Source organism: Arvicola amphibius, chromosome 5, assembly GCF_903992535.2.
Source record: "Arvicola amphibius chromosome 5, mArvAmp1.2, whole genome shotgun sequence".
In the NCBI taxonomy this organism is placed as follows: domain Eukaryota; kingdom Metazoa; phylum Chordata; class Mammalia; order Rodentia; family Cricetidae; genus Arvicola; species Arvicola amphibius.
Window position 1 is genome coordinate 159,855,290 of NC_052051.1, and position 23,224 is coordinate 159,878,513.

At 36.7% G+C, this 23,224-nt stretch overlaps 1 protein-coding gene across 3 annotated transcripts in view; it reads left to right on the forward strand.

Moving 5' to 3' along the window:
• The window catches only part of Rttn (rotatin), a 141,658-nt gene that overhangs the window by 80,261 nt on the left and 38,173 nt on the right, over window positions 1-23,224 (forward strand). For 2 of the 3 annotated variants that reach the window (XM_038330131.1, XM_038330133.1), the window contains exons 29-36: window positions 169-297; window positions 922-1,032; window positions 4,052-4,210; window positions 5,831-5,902; window positions 13,231-13,420; window positions 13,561-13,605; window positions 15,616-15,707; window positions 20,507-20,597. In XM_038330131.1, the coding sequence (XP_038186059.1) occupies window positions 169-297; window positions 922-1,032; window positions 4,052-4,210; window positions 5,831-5,902; window positions 13,231-13,420; window positions 13,561-13,605; window positions 15,616-15,707; window positions 20,507-20,597 (889 nt within the window). The remainder of the gene's footprint in view (window positions 1-168; window positions 298-921; window positions 1,033-4,051; window positions 4,211-5,830; window positions 5,903-13,230; window positions 13,421-13,560; window positions 13,606-15,615; window positions 15,708-20,506; window positions 20,598-23,224) is intronic. The other variant, XM_038330132.1, reaches the window with a different exon arrangement.

Below are 23,224 nucleotides of genomic sequence, written 5' to 3' on the forward strand. Positions count from 1 at the left end.
TTTTTAGCTATGGTAAAATTTGCTACTGTAATTACTATTAAATTAATTAATGGGACTATTACAAATTTATGTGGCTAATATTTGATTACTAAGTTAGGAGAAAGATACTTCCTGTTATACACCCTTAAGTGTTAAACCACCATAAAATTCCTTATGTTTGCTTTCTAGGTCATTACTTCGTTTTATGTGGAACGTGGAGGAAATGCTATGTCCTTTATGGGCAAAGGTGTTACGAAGAGCACAGTTCTTTGCTTGCTTCATTTGTCCCATGAAATGATGTCACAGGCACCAAGCTCAGTAAGAAAAACACAAGCTGTCATCATCTGAACTATTGCTTGATGGACTATGTCTAATACATTTCAAGCCTCTGAGCTTGCCACATGAAAATATTATTTTTGATTTGTAAATAAGACAACAAGAATTATTTGCTTGGGGGTGGGTGCTTGAGAGATGACTCAGTGGTGAAGAGTGCTTGCTGCCCTTCCAGGGGATCTGAGTTTGTTCTCAGCACCCACAATGAGTGACTCACAGCCACATATAATTGCAGCTCCAAGGGATACGGGGATCTTGTCTGCAGGCACCTGCACACATATGTCACACACACACAAAGAATGAAAGTAAAATATTTAAGACAATGATTATTTAGGGTTGTAACATTTCTTGAAAGTTATATGTGTCTGAATTTATTTAAAAATTAATTTTGGCTGAAATCATTCATTAGAAAATGCCTTTTTTGTTTTGTTTCTGTTTTTGGCTAAGTCATGGGAGAAAAGCCTCTGTTTTAATTGTTTTAAGGGAAGCCAAGTTTTTTTTTCTTTATTTTGGCCAAAAATACATTCTTACATTTTGATCTTCAAAATTTTAGTTAAAATAAGTTCTCCAAACTTACTTGAAGTACTCTGTCCTTGGTTTTCATTCTAGGAGTGGATGCCTCTTTGGTTTTTGCCTTTGGGTAGTCACAGTGAAGAAGATGCTTCTACACAGCAGGGGTTGGCCTGGCTAATTCCCTTATGGGTTGATCGAGACCCGGAGGTCAGTAGAGAGGAATATCAAGTTTGTGACGTCCAGATTGAAAAGCAACTGAAATATAATAGATATACTTATGTAGTAATGTGGGTTATTGTGATTGATATGTTTTATTTGATGTCTGTCTTCACTCGGGCTGCCATAATGAAACTCTCTTGACTGGGTTATTGTAGTAAGTGAACTTCTTGCCTTATAGTTTTGGTGGCTGAAAGTTCAAGGTTGTGTACCAGCATTGTCGTGCTCTGGAGAAGGCTCTTATTTTCATTGTCATATGCTTGTCTTTTTGCAGAATTTCCACAGGATTTTCACTATATATTTGTCAGGAAGTCACAGGTCTGGTTGTGGGTAGGGCATGATTGTTAAGAGTTCATTTCATGTTAATTATCTTGAGGAAGCCTTATTTCCAAACAGGTCACATTGGAAATTAAAGCTTCCACTGAGATTTTGGGGGAAATTTTTCAACTTAACTTTCCATCTCTCTTCCATTAAAATCTGTATCCTTATCTTTTCGATTAAGTACGTTAATCTCTGTAAACAGATAAAAAAACACCCCTAAAATAAAAACAAAACAATCTTAGCCCACTGCAGTATCAACTTTAAATTGTGAAGTCCAAAGTTTGCTTTGAATATTATCTAAATAAAAATAGATGAGAATTTATATATTTCATCCTGAGGAAAGAATTTATTCTCAATTCAGCTAGGAGACTGTGAAACACAGAAATTATGTATCTCTATCTGAGGGTAGACTAGTCATACGGTTCTAGTCTCATTTCCAAGTCCTAGTCCCAAGGGAAGAAATAGGAATGAAAGAAATGAGGTTTCAAAGCAAGTGTATATGCTGAGGAAGCAAATACATGAACACTTAAAGCCAAAGCCCATTGTCTAATACTGTGGTTACAGCCCCCTCTCCCTTTGTCTAATACTGTGGGTGACAGGCCCCCTCTCCCTTTGTCTTATACTGTGGGTGACAGGCCCCCTACCCCTTTGTCTTATACCGTGGGTGACAGGCCCCCTCTCCCTTTGTCTTATACTGTGGGTGACAGGCCCCCCTCTCCCTTTGCCTTATACTGTGGGTGACAGGCCCCCCTCTCCCTTTGCCTTATACTGTGGGTGACAGGCCCCCTCTCCCTTTGTCTTATACCATGGGTGACAGGCTCCCTGTCCCTTTGTCTTATACTGTGAGTGACAGCGTTCGCTAGAGAAATGTTATCAGCCCTACTTTCCTACCACTCGGTGTGTAGCTACTGTGGTTCGTAGGATTATGCAGTGACAATTTAGCTGACAAATCTTGAAGCTTACCCAGTTTACCCACCAGGATCACTCATTCTGATGGAGGAGGCCCAAATACAAGGCAGTGGGAATATTTGTTTTACCAATAGTCATTATTCTTATTGTAAATCCCCTGTGAAGCCATAGTGCTCCCCTACGGTGGGATTTATCCCTCAAGTCCCAGCAGTGTATTAATCAATTCCTGGACACAATTTCCTCTATGCACTGGTGTATTAGATGACTTGTCCCAGCAATGTGTGATTCCAGCAAGAAAGTAATCACAGTCAATACCCATATTCTGTCAACCAGGTCTTTGTCTAAACTTAAAAGTCTTCCCTCCTATAATTATATTCTTTGGCAGACAGTTGGTCAGTGTAAGTGTTTAGGCATTTAGGCATTTGTCCATTGGGACATTCACAGATGCTAAGGACAAGAATTACTGCATGTCTGAAGTTGTTGAGCCATAGCTCTTAGAGAGAGAGCCAGAGTGTCCTGAATTTACTCTGCCAGCAGATAGGTAGTGCTGTCCCAAGCTAACCTCATATTAACCTTAAAATATTTCCTTAATTCTCTGTACTTATTTCTCCTTCAGTCTATTGAAGCAAAAAATTTACTGCTTGTAATTTACCCTGAGAGATAGCATAGGTTGTAATCCGTAGAGCCTAAAGGCTCCTTTCAGGCAGCTAACATCTGGCAAAAGTACTAACATGAACCAAACACCAGGCGTCCCCTGTTTGTTTAGGTATTTTGCCTAGTAATACTTAAGTGCTATTTTAATACAAAATTCATATTATTGTTGTAGTTTTAGTCATTTATTCAATGATATTGAGTAAGAAATAGTAGATCTTATTAAAATCTTGATTTGTAGAATGGTTACTTGATCTGAACTTGGTATAGTTTTAGGAGCTTTGTACTTAGCCTTCTTACTTGACTATTTTATGGCTATGTTATTTTTATCCTGTAATTGTCACTGAAAATTGTCATTGTACTTTTGGGTTAAAACTCATAAATGCACCAAACTATTACTTAAATAGCAGTTATGTTTGACTACCATTATTGTGCCAAATTAAGCTTCTTTGGAATTTCCTTTTCCTAAAATAACTTTTGAGAAAACACTGCATGCCCTAGAAAGAAATGTAACTCAGCTACATAATTTTTAAACAAAGTATTAAAAAGTCAAAACTATTTATTTGCAGAAGATATTAATAACTTAAGAAAAAATAGAAAAAAATAAATGGGTATTTTTTATAAATGAGGAATGGATAGAAATCATGTTCAGTAAATATAACCACATATCTTCTCCTTTTTCTTGAAAAAACCTTGTAAATTATAATTGCTTTAATGCTTACTTATACCTATTTAGTTTACCCTCATTTGACAATTGGTTATAGTCTACTTTTTTTTTTTTTAGGTCATTAATTTTTTTCCCAACCTTGATACAGAATTTCTGTAAAGTCAGTTCACCCACATGTAGGACACCCTTTCTGTGTATCTTTAGTATGTAGGAATGTAAAGCCAAAGCTGTATTCACACACATGTAAGACCCTGTTTTTGTGTGTCCTTTAGTATATAGGAATGTGAAGCCAGTGCCACATTCACAGATGTGTAGGTCACATTTTCTGAGTGTCGTGTAGTGTGTAGGAATGTAAAACCAATGTCTCGTTTATAGAGTTCGAACACTTCCTTTTACCAGAAGGATGACCTCATGCTCTGAAAGAGTATCCTTGGATTTGATATCTCTGTCTTTACGTGACAGGTGAGATTCACCTCACTGGGACTGGGATCAGCACTGACTACTATTGAAACTGGCTGTGTGGCCTTGGCAAACAGTTGTCAGAATATTTCTGGTGGACTCTGGGGAACTGTGGTGAACATTCTTCTTGATCAGTCTGAATGCAGTATGGTACGCCGGGAGGTATGTCTGTGTTAGCATCCCAATCCCACCTGCCTTTGTGTCATAGTAGTCTATTGCGGTAAACCTCACTAGACTTGCCAGTTAGCAGGGTGGGCTGATAAAAAAACATTATTTATTTTGCTTACAAAATATTTAAATGAAAAGTTATTAATTCTTAGTGAAAATTCAGGTCATTTATTCTGATAAAATTAAGGCAGAATATTTTACATTTTTGCATTAAACATTTATTTATTTTGCATATATGTGCATGCATATGCAGTATGCTTGTGCAGTCACATGTTGTACTGTAGAGGTCAGAGGACAGCTTTCCAGAGCCAGCCCTTTGTTTCCATCTGGGTTACAATTCAGCCTTGGCAGCAAATGCCTTTACCAGATGAGCCCTCTTGCTAATATATTTTAATGTGAACATTGAAAAGTGATTTATAGAAAAGTTGTTTTTACTCAACATGTATAGGTCTTTAGTGTTTATAAACCTTTATTAATAAAAAAGCATTTTGAAAATAACATTTCACATATATGTCAATAATATGGGAAGAAAATAAACACCGATGTAATTTGCATTCTTAAAATTATTTACTTGCTTATGTCTTTTATTTGTGCATGTGTGTGCCTGTGGACATCCGAGGACAAATCTCCAAAGTCTAGGGAGCAAACTTTTGTCACCAGGCCTCCCCTCAACTTTCTCTACACATGGAGCTATCTTGTCAGCTCCAGTTCGGGGTTTCTTTTTATTGCTGCTTCTGTCAAAGTGATAATTCATACCAATAGCTTTAAAAATGAAACAAATAGTTCTCAGAGGTTTCTGAAGAAATCAGCAGCTCCTGGTCCACCACTAGCCAATATCCAGTGGCAAATGCATACAGCCAGTCTTCTTGTTAGTAGTTGCTGTCATAATTTCAAGTGGGAATTCTTAAATCTATGGATTTTTTTCATTAATTTCAAACTTTTAAAATTGACTTCAGTGAAGATGGATGGACATTTTACTCTTAGAATTTCACAAATTCTTGTTATTCTTTCATTAGAATTATACCATATTCTTTCATTAAAAGAAAATCAAGTCTTATATTTGTATGATTATTTCATTCTGTCATCTTGTATTCTGATAGGTAAAACGAACCTTTGTGCTTCAAGAATTGTTTGTATGAGAGAGGAGACAGTTGAGGAGGGAGAAGCCAGTGTTTGCTCTCTGTGTCTAACCCTAGGAAGGGATATGAAGAGATTATGTTTCTTAAATGATTCTAGAATGGTTTATACTAATTATTTTTCTGTATGAAGCTATATTTTGAAATAGTAAAAAATACATTTTCTAATGACAGTTTTTATATGCTCTATATATACACTATATACTATATGCTCGTCACCTAGTTCAGTGATCAGCTAACAAGAACTGTGGTGTATGAGATCTCGTGAGGATCTCTCCGTGTGTATAGCTGACCATAGTGTGCTCATCACCTAGCTCAGTGATCAGCTAACAAGAACTGCGGTCTATGAGATCTCGTGAGGCTCTCTTAACGTGTATCATGGACTAATTGCAATCTCTGTTATTTAGTTACAGCATTTGGTTATTTCAAAGATGACAACGAGATGGCAGTATTGACATTTTGTGTTTTTAATTTTCAGGCTGCTTTTATTCTTCAGAATCTCCTTGTAATTCCAATGCCTTCAGAAGTTATAAAGGATTATACTTGGCAGGTGGGTATAAACAGTTATCAGTCTAGCAAATATTTTATATTAATTAGCTTTTAATTTTCAACATATGTGTGCAGCTATCTTTTTATGTTTGTGGGTTTCATGTTCGTGAATTTAAACAACCAAGAGTTAAAAATACTCAACAAGACGTAATTGTACTGAACAATTGTAGCCTTTTCTTCTTATCATTCTCCTTAACAGTATTGCATGACAACCACATACAACAGCATTCAGGCATTGTGACTTAGAGAGCTTTTAAGTTACACACAAGACTTTTTATAAGGGATTTCTCTGTCTACAGGCTTTGGTATTTGTGAGAGTCTAAGAACTAGTCTATTGCTGATACCAAGGAATGGCTAAACTTTATTACTCAAAAAATTGTGTGTATGACAGCAAGTACTTTTTAGTTAGACGGTAGAAATTGTCTGATTCTTTTTCACTTTTGAATATTCTACTGAGCTAGAGAAATGGCCCAGCAAAGGGGAAAGGAGAGAACTGATTCAGTAGTGCCATCCGCTGACCTCCACACATATGCTGTGGCACATGTACAACCTCCACCATACGCACTAGGTTTACATATTTTATGTGTGTGACTGTTTTACCTTCAAGTATGTGTCTGAACGACATGCATGCCTGGTGCCCACAGAGGTAAGAAGAGGGTGACTAATCCCTTGGAACTGGAGTTAGAGATGATTATGAGTTACCATGCAGGTGCAGTGAATCAAACCCTGCTCTTCTTTAAGAGTGAAAGTTGCTTTTAATCACTAAACCATTTCTCCAGCCTCCAGTGAAACATTTTATTTAGATCTGGCACTTATCCATCCTTCTGTCCCTTCATCCACTATCTGTCTCTCCGTCATCTGTCTGTCTATTTTGAGTCAAGGCATCACCATGTAGCCTTGACTAGCTTGCAACTCATGATGTAGACCAGGTTGACCTCAAACTCAATAAAGATCTGCCGTCCTCTGCTTCCCAGAGCTGGGATTAAAGGCATGTGCCAAAACCAGCCCGATAAAATATTTTAAATATATAATAATAAAATTGTAAGAAAAAGTAAATCTCTTTTCTGTAGTGGCTCATACTTTTTGAATTAGTAATGCTTTTTTTTTGTTTTTTTTTTTGTTTTTCGAGACAGGGTTTCTCTGCAGCTTTAGAGCCTGTCCTGGAGCTAGCTCTTGTATACCAGGCTGGTCTCAAACTCACAGAGATCCGCCTGCCTCTGCCTCCCGAGTGCTGGGATTAAAGGCGTGCGCCACCACCTCCCGGCTTGAATTAGTAATGCTTAGCACTACGTATACTACATACTTTTCTAGGAGCTTCAAGTATATTAACTGGCCTAATTGTTGGCTCTATGAACTATTTTTCTCATTGTATAGTTTAGAAGCTTTAGCACAAAGCGTTGAAATAGCTTGATGAAGCCCCATATTTAGTCAGTAGTATATATTTTCCGAGTACAGATAGTCTCTTTCTTGTCCACATCACTAAATTGGTTCTATAATTTAATAATAACTAAGATTGGTTGTATTTACAAATGCAGTCATATTTAAATTTTTTTTCCTTTTCCTCTGTTAGTGTACAGTTGGATTTATCTCTTTTCTTCTATATTAGGTTTTTTAAAAATAGTGAGTGCCAAGTCATTAAATAGGTAACATATAAATAGATAATTTGGAGACTATGAAGTACTCTCATTGTAGTCATAAGATGTGTTTTTTATCATTTAATCTTCATCCCCATCTTCGTATTGTATGCTTACAACAATGTTGTATAGTACTTCACAGGATCTTCAACAAACCTGTTTGTTTTTAAATTTCCATCAGAATATGCTAATTGTTATTGAATAAAGCTGAGCTTCTGAAAGACAGGTTTCAGTGTGTAGCTTGGTTAGTGATCCAACTGGGAGTAATCTCCTGGGCTGTTTACTTACTTCTTCAGTCTTTGCAAAGCCCAGTTTGTGGTGATGGTGCTATAAGTCATCTTTAGCCATGTGTGAGTGTGTGTGTGTGTGTGTGTGTGTGTGTGTGTGTGTGTGTGTGTGTGTATGTGTCATGTGTCTCTGTGTGGGGGTGATGATGTGGGTGTGTGTCTGTGGGGGATGTGCCTCTGGTGTGTGTGTGTGTATGTGCATAATAGTGTGGGTTGAGAGGTGAGAAGACAGTTTTGTGAAGTCTATTTTCTTCTTCCTCTTTTATGGGGTCTAGGGATGGAACTCGGATCATCAAGCTTGTACATCAAGTGCTTTTACCCTCTGAGTCATCTTACCATATCCTAAATATAGTTCTAAAAATATTTTTTCATTGTCCAGGTTTCAGAGTTGTAAAGAGAGCAGTTCAAGACAAGTGTCTCATATACTAATTGTGTATGTGTTTTTGATAAACAGAAGCACTCATTACTGTCTCATATTAATTATAAATTATTCATATACAAATGTTTTATATTTCCTGTAATTAATATACATATTTTTCACATTTTTCTGTATACATCATGAAGCACTTTCAGTATTCCACAAGATATTTCTTGTTGAAGTTTTCCTACTGTGTTCATAATTTATGTGCTTTTATAGATTTCTAATATATTTAGGATCATTTTTATAGTCTTTTTTGGATTCTATTATTTTACTTTTTATGTGTTACCAAAGTAATTTAATTTAAAGTTCTTACATGTAATTTTTTGCTTAGTTTTATTTCTATCATATGTAAGAAGTCTGTTTACACTGTGACTATAGAGTAAAATATGTTTTTTTACAGTTGATATTGTAGTTTATTTCCTTCAGAACTCTGTTTTCAAGTTAATTGGATAGTTCTAAGATAATCTGCATTTTTCTTTGCAATTATGTTTATAATTGGCACTTGATAACTTAAGAGTTGATTTTTTTTTTCATGCACTGCCATTCTGAGCTCTCTCAGAAATTCAGCAGGTGATCTGTGAGGTCCAATGTTCAGTTCACCTTCTGGGGACAAGGGCGATTATGGACACAGACATCTTGAGATAGAGGAGCTGTTAGGCCATGTGAATTTCCTCATAGTGCCAAAAGACATTGATGACATCTGTGGAGCGAAACCAGTATAAATCTATTTTATCCTGGCCCTTGGACCATTTATCTTCAGTGGAAAGCCTAAGTCAGGCCTTCTTTTGTGCATATGCTGGGCATGGCACCCTCACCAGTAAGAAGCTTTGCCATTGGAGAATAGGGAGTCACCTAATGGCTTAAAGTCAGTCAACTGAAAATAAATAATAGTCTCTAATACACATGAATTTCCATTCTTTTGACATTCATTTGAAAACTTAGAAGTGGTTTAGAGGGACTAGAGAAATGGCTCAGCAGTTTAAAGCACTTAATGCTCTTTCAGAGGACCTGAGTTTGATTCCCAGCACCTGCACTAGGCAGCTCACAACTGCCTAGATCTCTTGTTCCAGGGGATCCAATATACTCTCTTCTGGCCTCCGTGGGTACCCATACATACATGACATAAGTGCGTACAGAAACACACATAGAGACACATAAATAAAAATCATCCTTTAAAATGTTGTTAATACAGTAATTGTTTACATTTTTAGAAGTGATGGTTGTTTCGAGTAACAAATATCTGTAGTTATAGAAAGCAATAGAGTATTAATGATATTCACTACCTGTTTCCATTCACAGAGATGTCTATCTCTGAATTTAATTCTTCAGGAGCCCACCATATATTTCCAAATAATATATTTCCAGTATTATGTTTATTATTCTGACACCTGCTTATGTATTTAGTTCCTGTGTGACTGACTCCCTGTAGACATTGCTAACTCTTCATATCTGTGGCCACCTTTGCTCTTGCTGACACTATTGCCTTTTACCCCGCAGGGCCCCATTTAGAAGACAGACAAGCCATGCCTTAGGTGTTATATTAGTGTCCTTTCTCCTTTCCGTTACTTCTGAGGCTAACCTTTGCCAGTTTTTTTTAAATCTTTGCTTTGTGAGGTTTGATGATATTTATATTCATACCTGACTTTGTCCACAGATTGATTCTGAACAATGAAAATTACATAATTCACACTAAGTGATTTATGGTTAAAATTCCTTATCTACCCTTCTATGGCTGACTCATCTAGTTCTCAGTTGCTTATTTATGTGTATAAGTATGCACAGAATTTAAAAAATGGATTTATGTGATATATCTTTTCTCTTTGGAAATACTGTTTGTTTTTCCTGCATCGTAAGTCTATATCACAACTCAAATTTTTCTACTCTTAATCTTCTTTCCTCTTTCATTAGGACCACCTTTCCTGGGAACCATCCCTAAATTTTCGTATTCTTATCTACCTTGTGAATTCTAGCATATTTAAAACTGTCTTTAAAGCCGGGCAGTGAGCCGGGCGGTGGTGGTGCACGCCTTTAATCCCAGCACTCGGGAGGCAGAGGCAGGCGGATCTCTGAGTTCGAGGCCAGCCTGGTCTACAAGAGCTAGTTCCAGGACAGGCTCTAAAAAAAGCTGCAGAGAAACCCTGTCTCGAAAAACCAAAATAAAAAAAAAAAAAGGAAAAAAAACTGTCTTTAAATATTTTCTGGCTTGTTAGTTTGGCTATTTACTCTGTACTGAGTTGAAAAACCATTCTTCCTAAGAACTTTACCCCATAGTCTTCTAGCACCCAGGGCTGTTGATACTTTCTTTTCTTCTTTATCTCTGACCTTTTACTATTCATGCTTTTATTCCTGGTTTTCTAGAATTTTATCTTAATTTTTTCACTGAGTACTCATTAAACTCTTGAAGGATTGCCTTTTATATACAGTTCCTTTATATTTTGTATTTATTTTTCAAAATGACTTTCCCTTTTTTTTTTTTTTTTTTTTTTTTTAACTTGATGTCCCCAAGGGCTGTGTGCTAACAGGGTGCACTATGGAACACTGGGAGTACTTGAGAACTGAGACTGCACTGCAGGAAGTCTCTGAGGGACGTGCCTTTGAGGGGTGCAATTTGTCCATGGTACACTTGCCTTTTCTTGTTTTTCTGATTCCTGACTACCAGGAGATGGTCAGCGCTCATCTGTTGGTCATGGTGCCATGCCCTTTTATGATGTTTCTGCTTAGCCACAGACCTAAACTCATTGAGCTAGCCACCTAAAGATGAGGCCTTCGAAACCAATGAACCAACACATAATTTTTCTTCTTTGAACTTGACTTCTGTATAGTCAGTGTTGAAAACTGATTGGCACTATTATGTTGTATGTTTTCAGAAATGATCCTCATAATGAGCCTCTTGGGTTGACCTTCCCTGACCTCTGTGTCATAACTAGATTTATACTGCCTTCTGAGATAATATTTTTTTGTGAATAAACTAGTTTGATTTTTATGCCTTTACTATGACATCTTTTGTTATGTGTTTTTTAACTCTGGTTTATCTTCTTAGAAAGACTAGAAAAAGAACAAAAGCTACAGCGAAACCCTGTCTTGAAAAAAGAACGAGTTTTAAAAAAATGCTAACTAAAAGTATAATTTGGTTAGATTATCTTTATAATTTTATAATTCAGAGAATAATTACTAGAATTATTGTAGAGTACTTATTACTTCTCACTTTACCACCACTTTTTTTTTTAATTAAAAATTTCTGCCTCCTCCCTGCCTCCCATTTACCTCCCCCTCCCCCGTCCATTCCCCTCTTCTCTCCTGTCCAAAGAGCAGTAAGGGTTCCCTGCCCTGTGGGAAGTCCAAGGTCCTCCCCCCTCCATCCAGGTCCAGGAAGGTAAGCATCCAAACAGGCTAAGCCTCCCCAAAGCCAGTATGTGTAGTAGGATCCAAATCCAGTGTCATTGTCCTTGGCTTCTCAGCCGCCCTCATTGTCCGCCATGTTCAGGGAGTCCAGTTATATCCGTGCTTTTTCCTTCCCAATCGAGCTGTCCTTGGTGAGCTCCCATTTGTTCAGCCCCACCATCTCGGTGGGGGGGGTGCACCCCTTGTGGTCCTGTCTTCCTTGCTCATGATCTCCCTCCTTTTGCTCCTCATTTGGACCTTGGGAGCTCAGTCCGGTGCTCCAATGTGGGGCTCTGTCTCTATCTCCATCCATCGCCAGATGAAGGTTCTGTGGTGATATGCAAGATATTCATCACCACTTTTAAAGATAGAAAAGTGGGACCTTAGAAGATGGTGTGTTTGTAACATCTCATTTCTAATGCTGTTGTCATTGTCCGTCCAAAAGGCATTTGATGGGTTAAAGGCTCAGCAGATCTAATTGTGAAGAGCGTTGAATAGTTGTTTTCATTACAATTTATGTATGTTTATCTTTTCTCAGTAAATTTTTATGAATTTAGGACTCTATGATAGAGGAGGCAATTACATAGACATAATTCATAAAAGGAATTAAATAATTTTACATAATTAGTATATTGCAAGGTAAAATTAATCATCACTAGGAAATATAGAACAATAGTTTTATATTATTTTAGGGTTTTTGTTTTATTGATTCAGTTTTGTTAAGTAGCCAGAGTGAAGTAAGAGTTAACCTTTGAGAGCTGTTTGGTCTGTGCTCGTTTGCGTTTAGTCCCAAATTCAGGGTTTCTTGTATGGCAGGTACATGCTTTATTGCTGAGCCACACTCGATAGCCTGCCATAACAAAACCACAGTTTTCATTTAGGTTGATTTCATTAGGTTCATTTCATTGTTGCATGTCTCTTGTCTTTATTATGTTGTGTACATTTAAGCATACTATAGCTTGCTTAAAATTCCTTGTAGTGGTGACAGTTAAGATTCAGTATTTTTGACAAATATCTCACCAAGGGTAGTTTAGTAAAGTCATGCCTTAAAGGACCACATAGGGGTAGTAGTGGTAGTTACTCGCCTAGCATGGGTAGGCCCTTGATGTCATTGATAGAATAATTTATAATAAACGAGGAACCACATTGCTTGTCACTGACCTTGATGTGTAAGCATGGCAATTCTCTTGTTCTGTTTTACCTGTGTCTTGTAGATGCCAATATTTATGTTGTTTATTTTTGCTGATTCATTAAGTAGAACATTTTTTAAATACCGTTACCTAGACCACATTATTTCAGATATTTATAATAATTGTTTTACTATTGTATGTAGCTTTAAAGATACTATTGTGTTTATGCTCAAGTGTGTAATTGCTTAGTTGAGAATTATCAGCATTTTAATGAATTGACCCTATAGGAGATAGAGTTGTTCAACCTTCTGCCAGGGGCCAGTAAAGTGAAATAAATACTTTCCATTCTAGTCTAAGCAGCCACAACTAGAAGTACTTTGGTAGGGTCTGGGACACCTTTGCCTTACTGAGATGCAGTAGATCTCTTTGAAGAAATGGTTTCTTAAAACCGTGCCTTTTCTCTGTCTTCCCCACAGGGCCCCTGTGTCCATGATGAGGATTCTGGCCTGTCACTCGTAGGAAAACCTGCCCTTCAGGCCCTGTTATATCATTGCCATTTCTATGAACATTTGATTCAGATGGTGAAACATTTTTATGTAGGAAGATATACGTTTGATTTAACTTTTCCTGCTTTTACTGAAACTTCGGAATGCAGTGATTTAAATGGTAAGTATACTACCTTTATTATTATTATTCATTCTTACAAAGTATAACTTCTTTTAAATGAGGTTGAGGAGCCAGGTAGATGATTAATTGTTTTTGTTTTTTTGGTTTTTTTTTTGTTTTTTTTTTTTAAAAAACACAAGTGAGAGGACTGGGGTTTGGATCCTCACCACAAAAAGACATGCAAGGTATGCACAGTGGTCTGGAATCCCTTGAGCAAGCTGACTAGCTAGACCTGTCAGAATGACAAAACTCTGTGTTCATATAAGAGACTTATCTTAATATATAAAGTGTGAAAGCAATTGTAAAAGACATGTGGCATCAACCTCTGACCTCCTCACCCAAGTAATCACATGTGTATTATATATTATAATACACACACACACACACACACACACACACACAAAACATGCACACCTCTTACACATGCCAAAATGACATTAAACACATGTTCATAAAAGAACATTTGGAAAATAATAAAAAGTGCACAGGAAAAAATTTCTCCAGTCCTGCAATCCAGAGAGTATCCTTATGTTTTCTCTCTTACCATTTCCCACTGTGTGATGTTTATCTTATGTGTTTTATGTGCAGTTTTAGTCTCTGATTCTCCAAACATTGCTCGAACATTATTCTGTGTTAAAAATTCTTCATGGCAGCCATGTTTGACATCTTATTAATGTTTTTAAAGTTATTTTATGCCTCTCAGTGAACTTTAATAGCTTTTTTTTCTCTAGTAAAATCTCAAACTTTTTTGGAACATTTCTTGGATCTCAACAGTTTTTTTTTTTCCTCCAATCTTTCTTATGAATAAGATCTTTTCTAACTAAATCTTCTAACTGGTTTGATAAAGGTCTTTAAAAAAATCTATTTTTGGTATATCATAAATTTATCAGGATTTTTGCTAAAGCAGTTTTACTTCTCTTGGTAGATATTTTTGGATTTTCCAAGTATTATATAATACATAAATACTAATTAGATCTCATAAAAATGAATATTCTTTTAACATAAGTTGCTTTTATTTTGAAATTAATGTTATAGAATTTTAACACAGAAAAGTTTCTGATGTGGAATGTCCTCTGTATATGTGTTGCTTTTATTGATTAATGAATAAGCTGCTTTGACCTACGGCGGGGCAGAATACAGCTAAAACTGAAAGAGATATATAGAGAGAGAGTAGGCAGAGTCAGGGAGACACCATGTAGCTGCTGAAGGAGAAGAACACGCTAGAACCTTACTGGTAGTCCACAGTCTTGTGGCTATAGATAGATTAATAGAAATGATTATTTAAGATGTAAGAGTTACTTTTAAGAAACATAAGCTATTGGCCAAACAGTGTTGTAATTAATATAGCTTCTGTGTGATCATTTTGGTCTGGGCAGCCTGGGAATGAAATTACAGTCTCCTTTTATAATTTTCAATAAAAATACAAACGCCCTCAAATATATGAATTTATTCACTGTCTAATGAGTATATATGTGATGTACTTAGACATAAATTTCTTTATATGTCTGTATGCAAATGTATTTATGTTATATAAACTGAAATGATGAAATTCCATTGATTTTTATAATTAACATTTTATTACTTATTATAAATTTATATTTCTATTCCCTTCTTAGAGGAATTGAAAGTATCATTTACTGAAGCACTTGAACTTTACAAATGACTGTCACTATTAGAAAGGTAACTTACAAGGCTGGAGAGATGGCTCAGAGGATAAGAGCACTGGCTGCTCTTCCAGAGGTCCTGAGTTCAATTCCCAGTAATCACATGGTGGCTCACAACCATCTGTAATGAGATCAGGTGTCCTCTTCTGGCCCACAGGGATACATGCAGGCAGAATATTGTATATATAATAAATAAATAAATATTTTTTAAAAACATAAGAAAAGAAAAAAGTAACTTACTTAGTTATTTTTATTTTATGAATCACCATTACTCCTAACATGGCTCTTGAGCTAATCTGTACTGTTGTATTTTAGGTGTTTGTTAGAAATGTACATTCATGGTTTTATTCTGCTGTAGGGTATTAGAATTCCTAGGACAGGCTCTGTGAAAGAATTGCAACAAGAACTTTACAATGAACACAGTTAAAATCATCATTCTTTAGTTTTGTTGGTTTCTTTAAGAAGTATGTATTCTGTTAGTTGTTGGCAAATCTGGGAAATGTCATGTTAACTCTTCTCTGTCATTCACAGGTTTAGATGACTCATTCAAGTTTTGGAGGGCTCCCTCAGGGACATCCATTCAGGATCATGAGCCAAGCTCTCTTTCCACCTCAGAAACAATGGTAATTGAGAGGACACAGAAATGCTACATTTTGAGTCTCTGAATAAGTTTGAATTTGGATTGTAGTGATAAAATATTATATATAAGCTTAAGGTTATGATTTTAATCACTGTAGCTCTTATAACGTGTATTCTGAGAAGATTCCTGCTCTGCATTTACTCAAATAGTTTGTTATGTGTTCAACTAGCCATGTGTGGTAGACACCCTTGTGCTTTCCCACGTAAGTGTATTATTCTGAAGTTAAATAGATTGTGCTGTAAGAGACAGGGTTGGAATTTCAACTAGGGATCGCCCAGCTTCTTTCAGTTGAGAGTCACAACTCCTCTTTCATATCTTTTCTGATAGAATCAAGAGAGAATGGTGTCCAAAATGTTTTCATAAATAATAGATGAAACATAATCTATATAATTAAAAATTCGTTAGTTAGCCTGAGTTTTTAATTAAGGGCAAGGCAGAATGAGAACGCTAACCTGTTAAGATGATTTCAATGTAGTACTGATAATTCAAACACATCTCTAAATACTTGTATGAGAAACTTTTTTTCAATATCTAAAATATGTAAAATTTCTCTGTTCTTGGATATCTTCTTTCTTGCGTATGTGGCTTTCTTCCTAATAACAGATGCTGGTCTTTAATTTTATTCAAGCATACAAAAAGCATTTCTTCTTAATTAAAAAACATCAAATTTTCAAGTATTTGTTGATAATAACTGTGTTGTAGAATCTATTAGAGAAGCAAAGATTTGGTATCTTTGATTTAAGAAGTTTAAATAATATGTATATGTGATAATATAACTATATAGACATTGATAAAACTTACCTCCTATATTGTCCTCTTTCCTTTTCCCCTGTTTTTATTAGATTCAAAAGAGAGTGCTTGTATTTAGTGCTAAACTAGACTTCTTTGTGGAAATGTAGCATAATTACCCTGTTCCCACTAGATGTCATACTTTCCAAGCTTATATGTAAAGGTAGCATGTATTTTTAGTTCAGCAAGAGAAATGATATGATCAAATGCCAAAATGAGTTTTATTAATTGGTTCACAGAAAATTCACAGAAGAACACCATCAATACTTGCTTAAAAGTAAGTTTTCTCAAGTGATCCAGTTTTTACAAGACTATGAAATAGCTATGCTAATAAACCATTAGTCATCATGACTCGATGCTTAAGAAAAATCTATCTCAGGCATGAAAGCTATATTGAAATTAACAGTTTTAGGGATTCAGGCACATGGTTACATGGCTTTGTTGTTCCTAGGCCTGTCCTTAGTGGGCAGAAGGTCATGAAGGGAAACATGTGGGAGCAGAGATGTTTACCTCGTGGTATCCAGAGAACAAAAGATAGTTACAGAGGGTGGTTGGGGTGCACTAGGTTGCATTAGGAGGAAATTAGACAGCCAACCCATAAGATCTACCTTAAGCTCTTTCATTCATTGTTTATCAGTACTAATCAATAAATAATAATTTTTTGTGTTAACTATTTTGTTTTATTCAACTAACTATATTTGTCATATATAAGAAGACCTTGATACAGAAAGAAAAATCAAGTTTACATTTTTTTGGTTTATATCAACATTATTACAAGTTAAAAGAACTATCCACTAAAGTTTACGGGATCACCAGTGGGCTTATAACTGAAGGCAGTAGCTCCCATCTTCCTACATCTATCAGTAGCATTTGGTTGAGTAGCGAAGGATGGGGCTCCCCAAGTGCTTCCTTCATCCACCCGGACTGTTGGTCCCACTCTCATGCTGACCCCAGGTGAGCATCTGTAGCTGCTGTTAGTTGCTGACACAATAACTGTGCCTTTCCTAGATGGCGTCACTTCGCAGTCTCTCTTCCAAGTCTTACATTTTACCTACTAAGACAAAAGAAGAAATGAGGGATAGAGTGAGACCCTGGTAACCAAACCCTCTGTTGTTGTCCACAATGCTATACTCTGCTTTGAAAGCCAAATGTCTTTGGTGTGTTATGTAGTCAACATGCAGAGAGGTTACACTGTAAGAGTGATTAAATAATTATTTGTATATGAAATAGCCATTTTCCTTCCTTCCAACACTTCTGTACACATATGTAAGTGGCCGAGATATGTTTTTTATGTTCAGTACTCAAAAGAGTTAAAATCGGCTAAGATCATAAAGCTCAGGTTGGAAAATGACTGACTATTGTAATATACTAAAACATTCAGAATTTGATGTTAAAGGCTGAAGTTTGATTACCAAAAACAGTTTAATCAAAGCTGAGCCAGCTTTTGGGTGTGAAAGTACTAAGATATGCCTTTACAAAGAAAAAGATGTGAAGACATTTTATTCAGCATAGTGAAATGGCTTGTAATATTACAACTGATACCAGTTAAATATCACTGACTCTTGTTTGAGAATTAAGATTTGTTCTGTAGAGTAGTATATGTAGGGATGAATCAAGAGGCTTCTTAGAAGAAATATTTCTGCCTAAGTAGCTCTGTTGGCATATCTATGACTTCAGTAGAAAGGGGTAAGACAAATAATATCCTTGTTTTCAATAAATCTCAAGTATTTATAGGCCATGCAAGAACTAAGTGTTTTTTCAGTTAGAAGGAAAATACAAATGGGGAAATGGGATGTATTTCATAAGCATTGTTAACAATGGCCACAGTAATATAATATATTGGTTTTCTTTATCTTTTATTGGCTTCTGTAACTTTAGCCAGATGATAAGGTGATAATCATATATTCCATCAACTCAAAGAAGACTCAGTTTGTCTTATTTAGGAACACCAGTTCATCAATTAAAGATTTCAGGGTGTATTACAAAAGATGAGAAAGTCCAAGAAAAGCCTACTAGGTGCATCCAGACTTTTGACATTGTGACATGTCATCTATGGAATTCATGCCTAAGAGCTGCATAATCAAGTTACAGGAACATTTTTTTCTTTTTTTTTTTTAAATCTAATAATATTTTAATTAAATTGGCAGTTTTGTATTGTCCTGCATTCATAACTATTCTGGAATACATGCAGTCCATTGACTAGACATGCCTGGTAGTTTTGCACTGGAGCAGTTTTAATGAACCAAGGAAATTATGGATGAATTAAGTGCGATTACTATTGGAAGAGGATAGGCCTATGCCTCCTACTTAGGTTTCCTGCTTACAGTGGGAAGAAGTGAGAATGAGGATTATTCTAGGAAGAAGGAAGGATGACTAAGTATGATGTGTACTCTAAGTAAGCCTTTATCCACCACCTCCACATGGGGGTGGACAGAAGTCTCAGTCTAGCTGAGGGGTTCACTTGTGTTGTGAAAAGTCTGGAAAAGGAAGCATACTCTCTCAAACACAGGCAGCTAGTTTCCTTCCTCTACAGATGTGTGTGAGGGTTTTTGCCTATTGGAAAGGTTTATACTGTCAGTTCTCAACTGAGATTCTACCAAAAACTACAAATAAAAGTAATCTTAGTATTTGCTTTCATGTTATCACTGTAAATCAAAGGTACAATATGCTTAGGAGTAAACACAGGGATTGTATAGATGTGACCTGGTGGTCTCTGTGTCATAGTAATATTTATTTATCAGTTCTGCGGATGCCCTGTGTCATATGTCACACTAACCTGGGGACTCAGCAGGCAGGCACCCTTTGTGCCTTTTCATAGAGGAAAACATGGGAGACGAGGTATCTTCCCTCCATCATAAGAGAGGTATTTTTCACCTAAGAAGTTACAAACACAGCAGGCTGAGTGCATTCAATTTTAGACAGCCGCGGCCTCATCTATAGACCTCTAGGTGAATTTGTGTTTGCTTTCTACAGCATTTCTATTAGATTTAATGTTATAAAAATGTTGTTTTCTGAAACACAGTGTCAGCATTTTGCCAAGCTCTTTAAGTTCTTTTCTGATATGAGGCAAGTTAGAAAAAAATCTTTTAATACTTCGCTGTGTTTTTTTTTTTTTAAATTCTAGATCTGCAAGGTTTCCCAAACTTTATTTTATGTGTATGGTTTGTTTATTTATCTGTTTGTATTTCTGTTTACCACATGTACCTGGTATCTGCAGAGGCTATAATAGGATATAAGTCTCCTGGGAATGGAGTTATATATGTTTGTGAGCCACCATGTGAGCCACTAGGGATTAGATGTAGGTTCGCTAGAAGAACAGCAAGTGCTTTTAAATTCTGAGTCATCTGTCTCTTCAGCATTTACACTGATTTTTTATAGGTGTTATTAAAACTTAAGTGTATAATTTGAAACATCAAAAGCAAACCATTGTATTATATATAAAAGAAAATATGGCTAGAGAAATGGCTCAACAGTTAAAAGCTCTTGTTCTTACAGAGGATTCTAGTTAAGTTTACTCCATTTTTGATGGATCCAATGCCTTCTTCTGTTCTCTGTGCTCACCAGGCACATAAATGATAAACATACATATATGGAGGCCAAACACTGAATTACATAACAAATCTAAAGCAAAGAATTAAGAATCTCAAAAACAGTAAATTTGAGGTAAAGAAGTGTAAATAAGTGTAAACATTTAGGCACGTAAGAACCATAAATTATTTATATCAGAAACCTAAAATTTTAATTGGGCTTCAAATCAAATTTAGTTCTTTTGTGTTACTGATTTATGGACATTGTAACAGTTGCTAAAAAGGGTCATAGAAAATGCCATTATCAGAAAACCAGCCATAATCAGGATTAAAAGTGTTTTGTTGTTATGGTAACTAGTAAAATTCATTGTAAATTTGCTTCCTTAAGGATATTTTTCATATCTACTGTTTGTTTTATTTTCCATGCTTCAGTATTAATGAGTAAAGCACCCTGTCTGCTTCACAGGTGGCGGCCTCAGTGGGCAGTGCTGAGACTCAGCCACTGCTGCCATCAACACTTCCGTCTGAGACTGCACTTGACCAGTTTGTGACTCCAGGTAGTGTGTGTGTGTGTGTGTGTGTGTGTGTGTGTGTGTGTGTGTGTGTGTATAGGCCAGAGGTTAACATTAGGAATCTTTCTCAGTCACCCTTAATAGCACAGAAAATTTAATATATGTGAACTTGGATCTTGTAGTGCATCATTGAGGTTGCGGCTGTGAGCGGTGTGACCTACATTTACTTCCTCATGAGATTTTCATGGGAACCCTGCAAGCTCCCTTAACTTGGACAGGTGGTGTTCTCCTGGATGTCCTATACTTGCTGTGCATTTCCTTGTACCGTGTCCACTTGAGCTCCATGGGTTAAGTTTTTTGAGCATCTTTCCTTTTTCCCTTTGAAGAGCACTGAGCAGAATTTCCTCTCTTTCTTTAGAGATAGCCAAACAGTTCTTTCCATCATCCAAGAATCATCCGTGCAGAGTGTTCTCTGAATGCCCCACATGTACCAGAAGGCTTTTGCTTATATTTTCTTTATTGGTTCTTGGAGAATTTTGAGTTTTGTATGTCTTGAGCATATCCACTCCCATTCTCCCAACTCTTCGCAGATCTACCTTCTCTTCTCTATCCCCATTTTTGAGACAAGATCTGATTGTATAGCCAAACCATCTTAAACTTCTTCCTTTATAGACCAATCTGGTCTTGAACTCAGAGATCTGTCTACCTCTGCTTCCCCGGTGCCATGAAACTTTTCAAGACAAACTGTGCTTTTCAAATATTTTTGGATTTTTTTTTTTCCACTGGAACATGGTCAATTTAACAGTGGCTACATTCTTAGAGAAAACTATCTCTCTATCAGCAGCTAACAACTGCCCTTTGCTCTCAGGCTGGGGGTGAGATTGTGTGCCCTGTCTTCCCTCCTGTGTTTTGAGACAGAGTTTCTTCCTTAGTTTGAAGCTCACTACAGGGCCTGTGATCTGCTTACCTCTGACCGCTCATCACTGGGGTTGCGGATGTTTGCTGCCATACCCAGCAATTTCAGGGGTCATGAGCATCTGAACTCAAGGTCCCATGGTTCTTAGCAAGCATTTACCTATTGATTTGTTGCCTGAGCCCACTCAAGATATCCTTTTCTTTTAGGAAGATATTCTACTTTAATAGAAGATAGGAAGAGAGGTGGATAGAGAAGGGAGAAAGGAAAAGAGGAAAAAGTCCAGACAATTTTTAAACTAAATATTTTGAGAACAAATTACTAATTAAACAAATCACAGACAGTTTAGGATAATCTAGAATAAATAATCAGAAGTAAGATGGGAGGTTAACCACAACACTCTAGAGGCAGAGAGAGGCGAATCTCTGTGCGTTCGAAGCCAGCTTGCTCTGCAGATCGAGTTCCAGGACAGGCCCCAAAGCCACAGAGAAACCCTGTCTTGAAAATCCAAAAAACAAAATAAAACAAAACAGAAGCTAACAAAACAAAGGTGGTGAAGTAACAAAGGAAAATTTGGCTATTGAGAGTCTGAGCCGCTAGAGCCGTGGCTCAGCAGACGAGAGTGTGACCCACTGGACGCAGAGGGACCGAGTTGGGTTCCCAGCTTGTGTGTGCACACCTGCACTCAGGTGAACCCCCACATTTACATACTTGAAAAAATAAATCGTTTAAAGATACCGTTCATTGTTTAGGGACTTGTTTAGAGTAACTCCTGATCGCCATCTGGCTCCTTACCAGTTGAGCAGTGTTGAGTACTTGAGTCAGTAAGTACTGAATATTCATTCTGTTTCTTTACCCTCTTTCTGGAAAAGCTTAGGATGGGTGACCAGAGTGAAGAGGCTGCAGCTGGAGCTCGTGAGTTTCTAGGACTCATAAAGACCCAGAGACGGCCTTCCAGAACTTACCTCAAGGCCGTCACTTGAAACAGATCTATGGGTCTTTATGAGTTCTAGAAATTCACATAAGCAACCTATAGTATATTTTTACTTTCCTTGAAGCTGGATGTGAAACCCAGGACCATTTTCATGCTAGGCACAAACTAAATCCTCAACCCCCTGCAATGTTATTTTTACAAATGCCAGTGTGGTTCATTCTTTGTATTTGGGACACAACCATCGCTGCTTTAAGTTGTATTTACATTGAAGTTTGCAACTGGTCTTTTAATTCTAGAGAATGTTTTAACCTCATTTGGTAGCATTAAATTTCTGACCTGAATGAAATAATACTTTTCTGAAAAGGAGTTAAATGTGAATTCTGATTTATATAAAATATGTTGCAGCAGGCCTCTTGTTGGTTCCTGGGCTGCTCAGCCCCGAAATAATCACACAGAAACTATATTATTTGCAATACTGTTTGGCCAATAGCTTAAGCATATTTCTGGCTAACTCTTACATCTTAATTTAACCCATTTTACATCCTAATCTGTGCATTACCGCCAGGTTTTGGCCTACCAGCAAAGTTTCAGTATGTCTGTCTCTGGCAGAGGCTCCATGGCTTCTCCCTGACTCCACCTCCTCTCTCCCAGCATCTAGTTTAGTTTTCCCCACCTAGCTCTGTTCCCTAGAGCTCTGTTATAGGCCCAAACAGTTCCTTTGTTAACCAATGATATTCACACCATACAGAGGGGAATTTCACATCAAAAATATTCTTAGAAAAATGTTTGCTTCGTTGAATTTGTATTACAATATTTGTTCCCAAT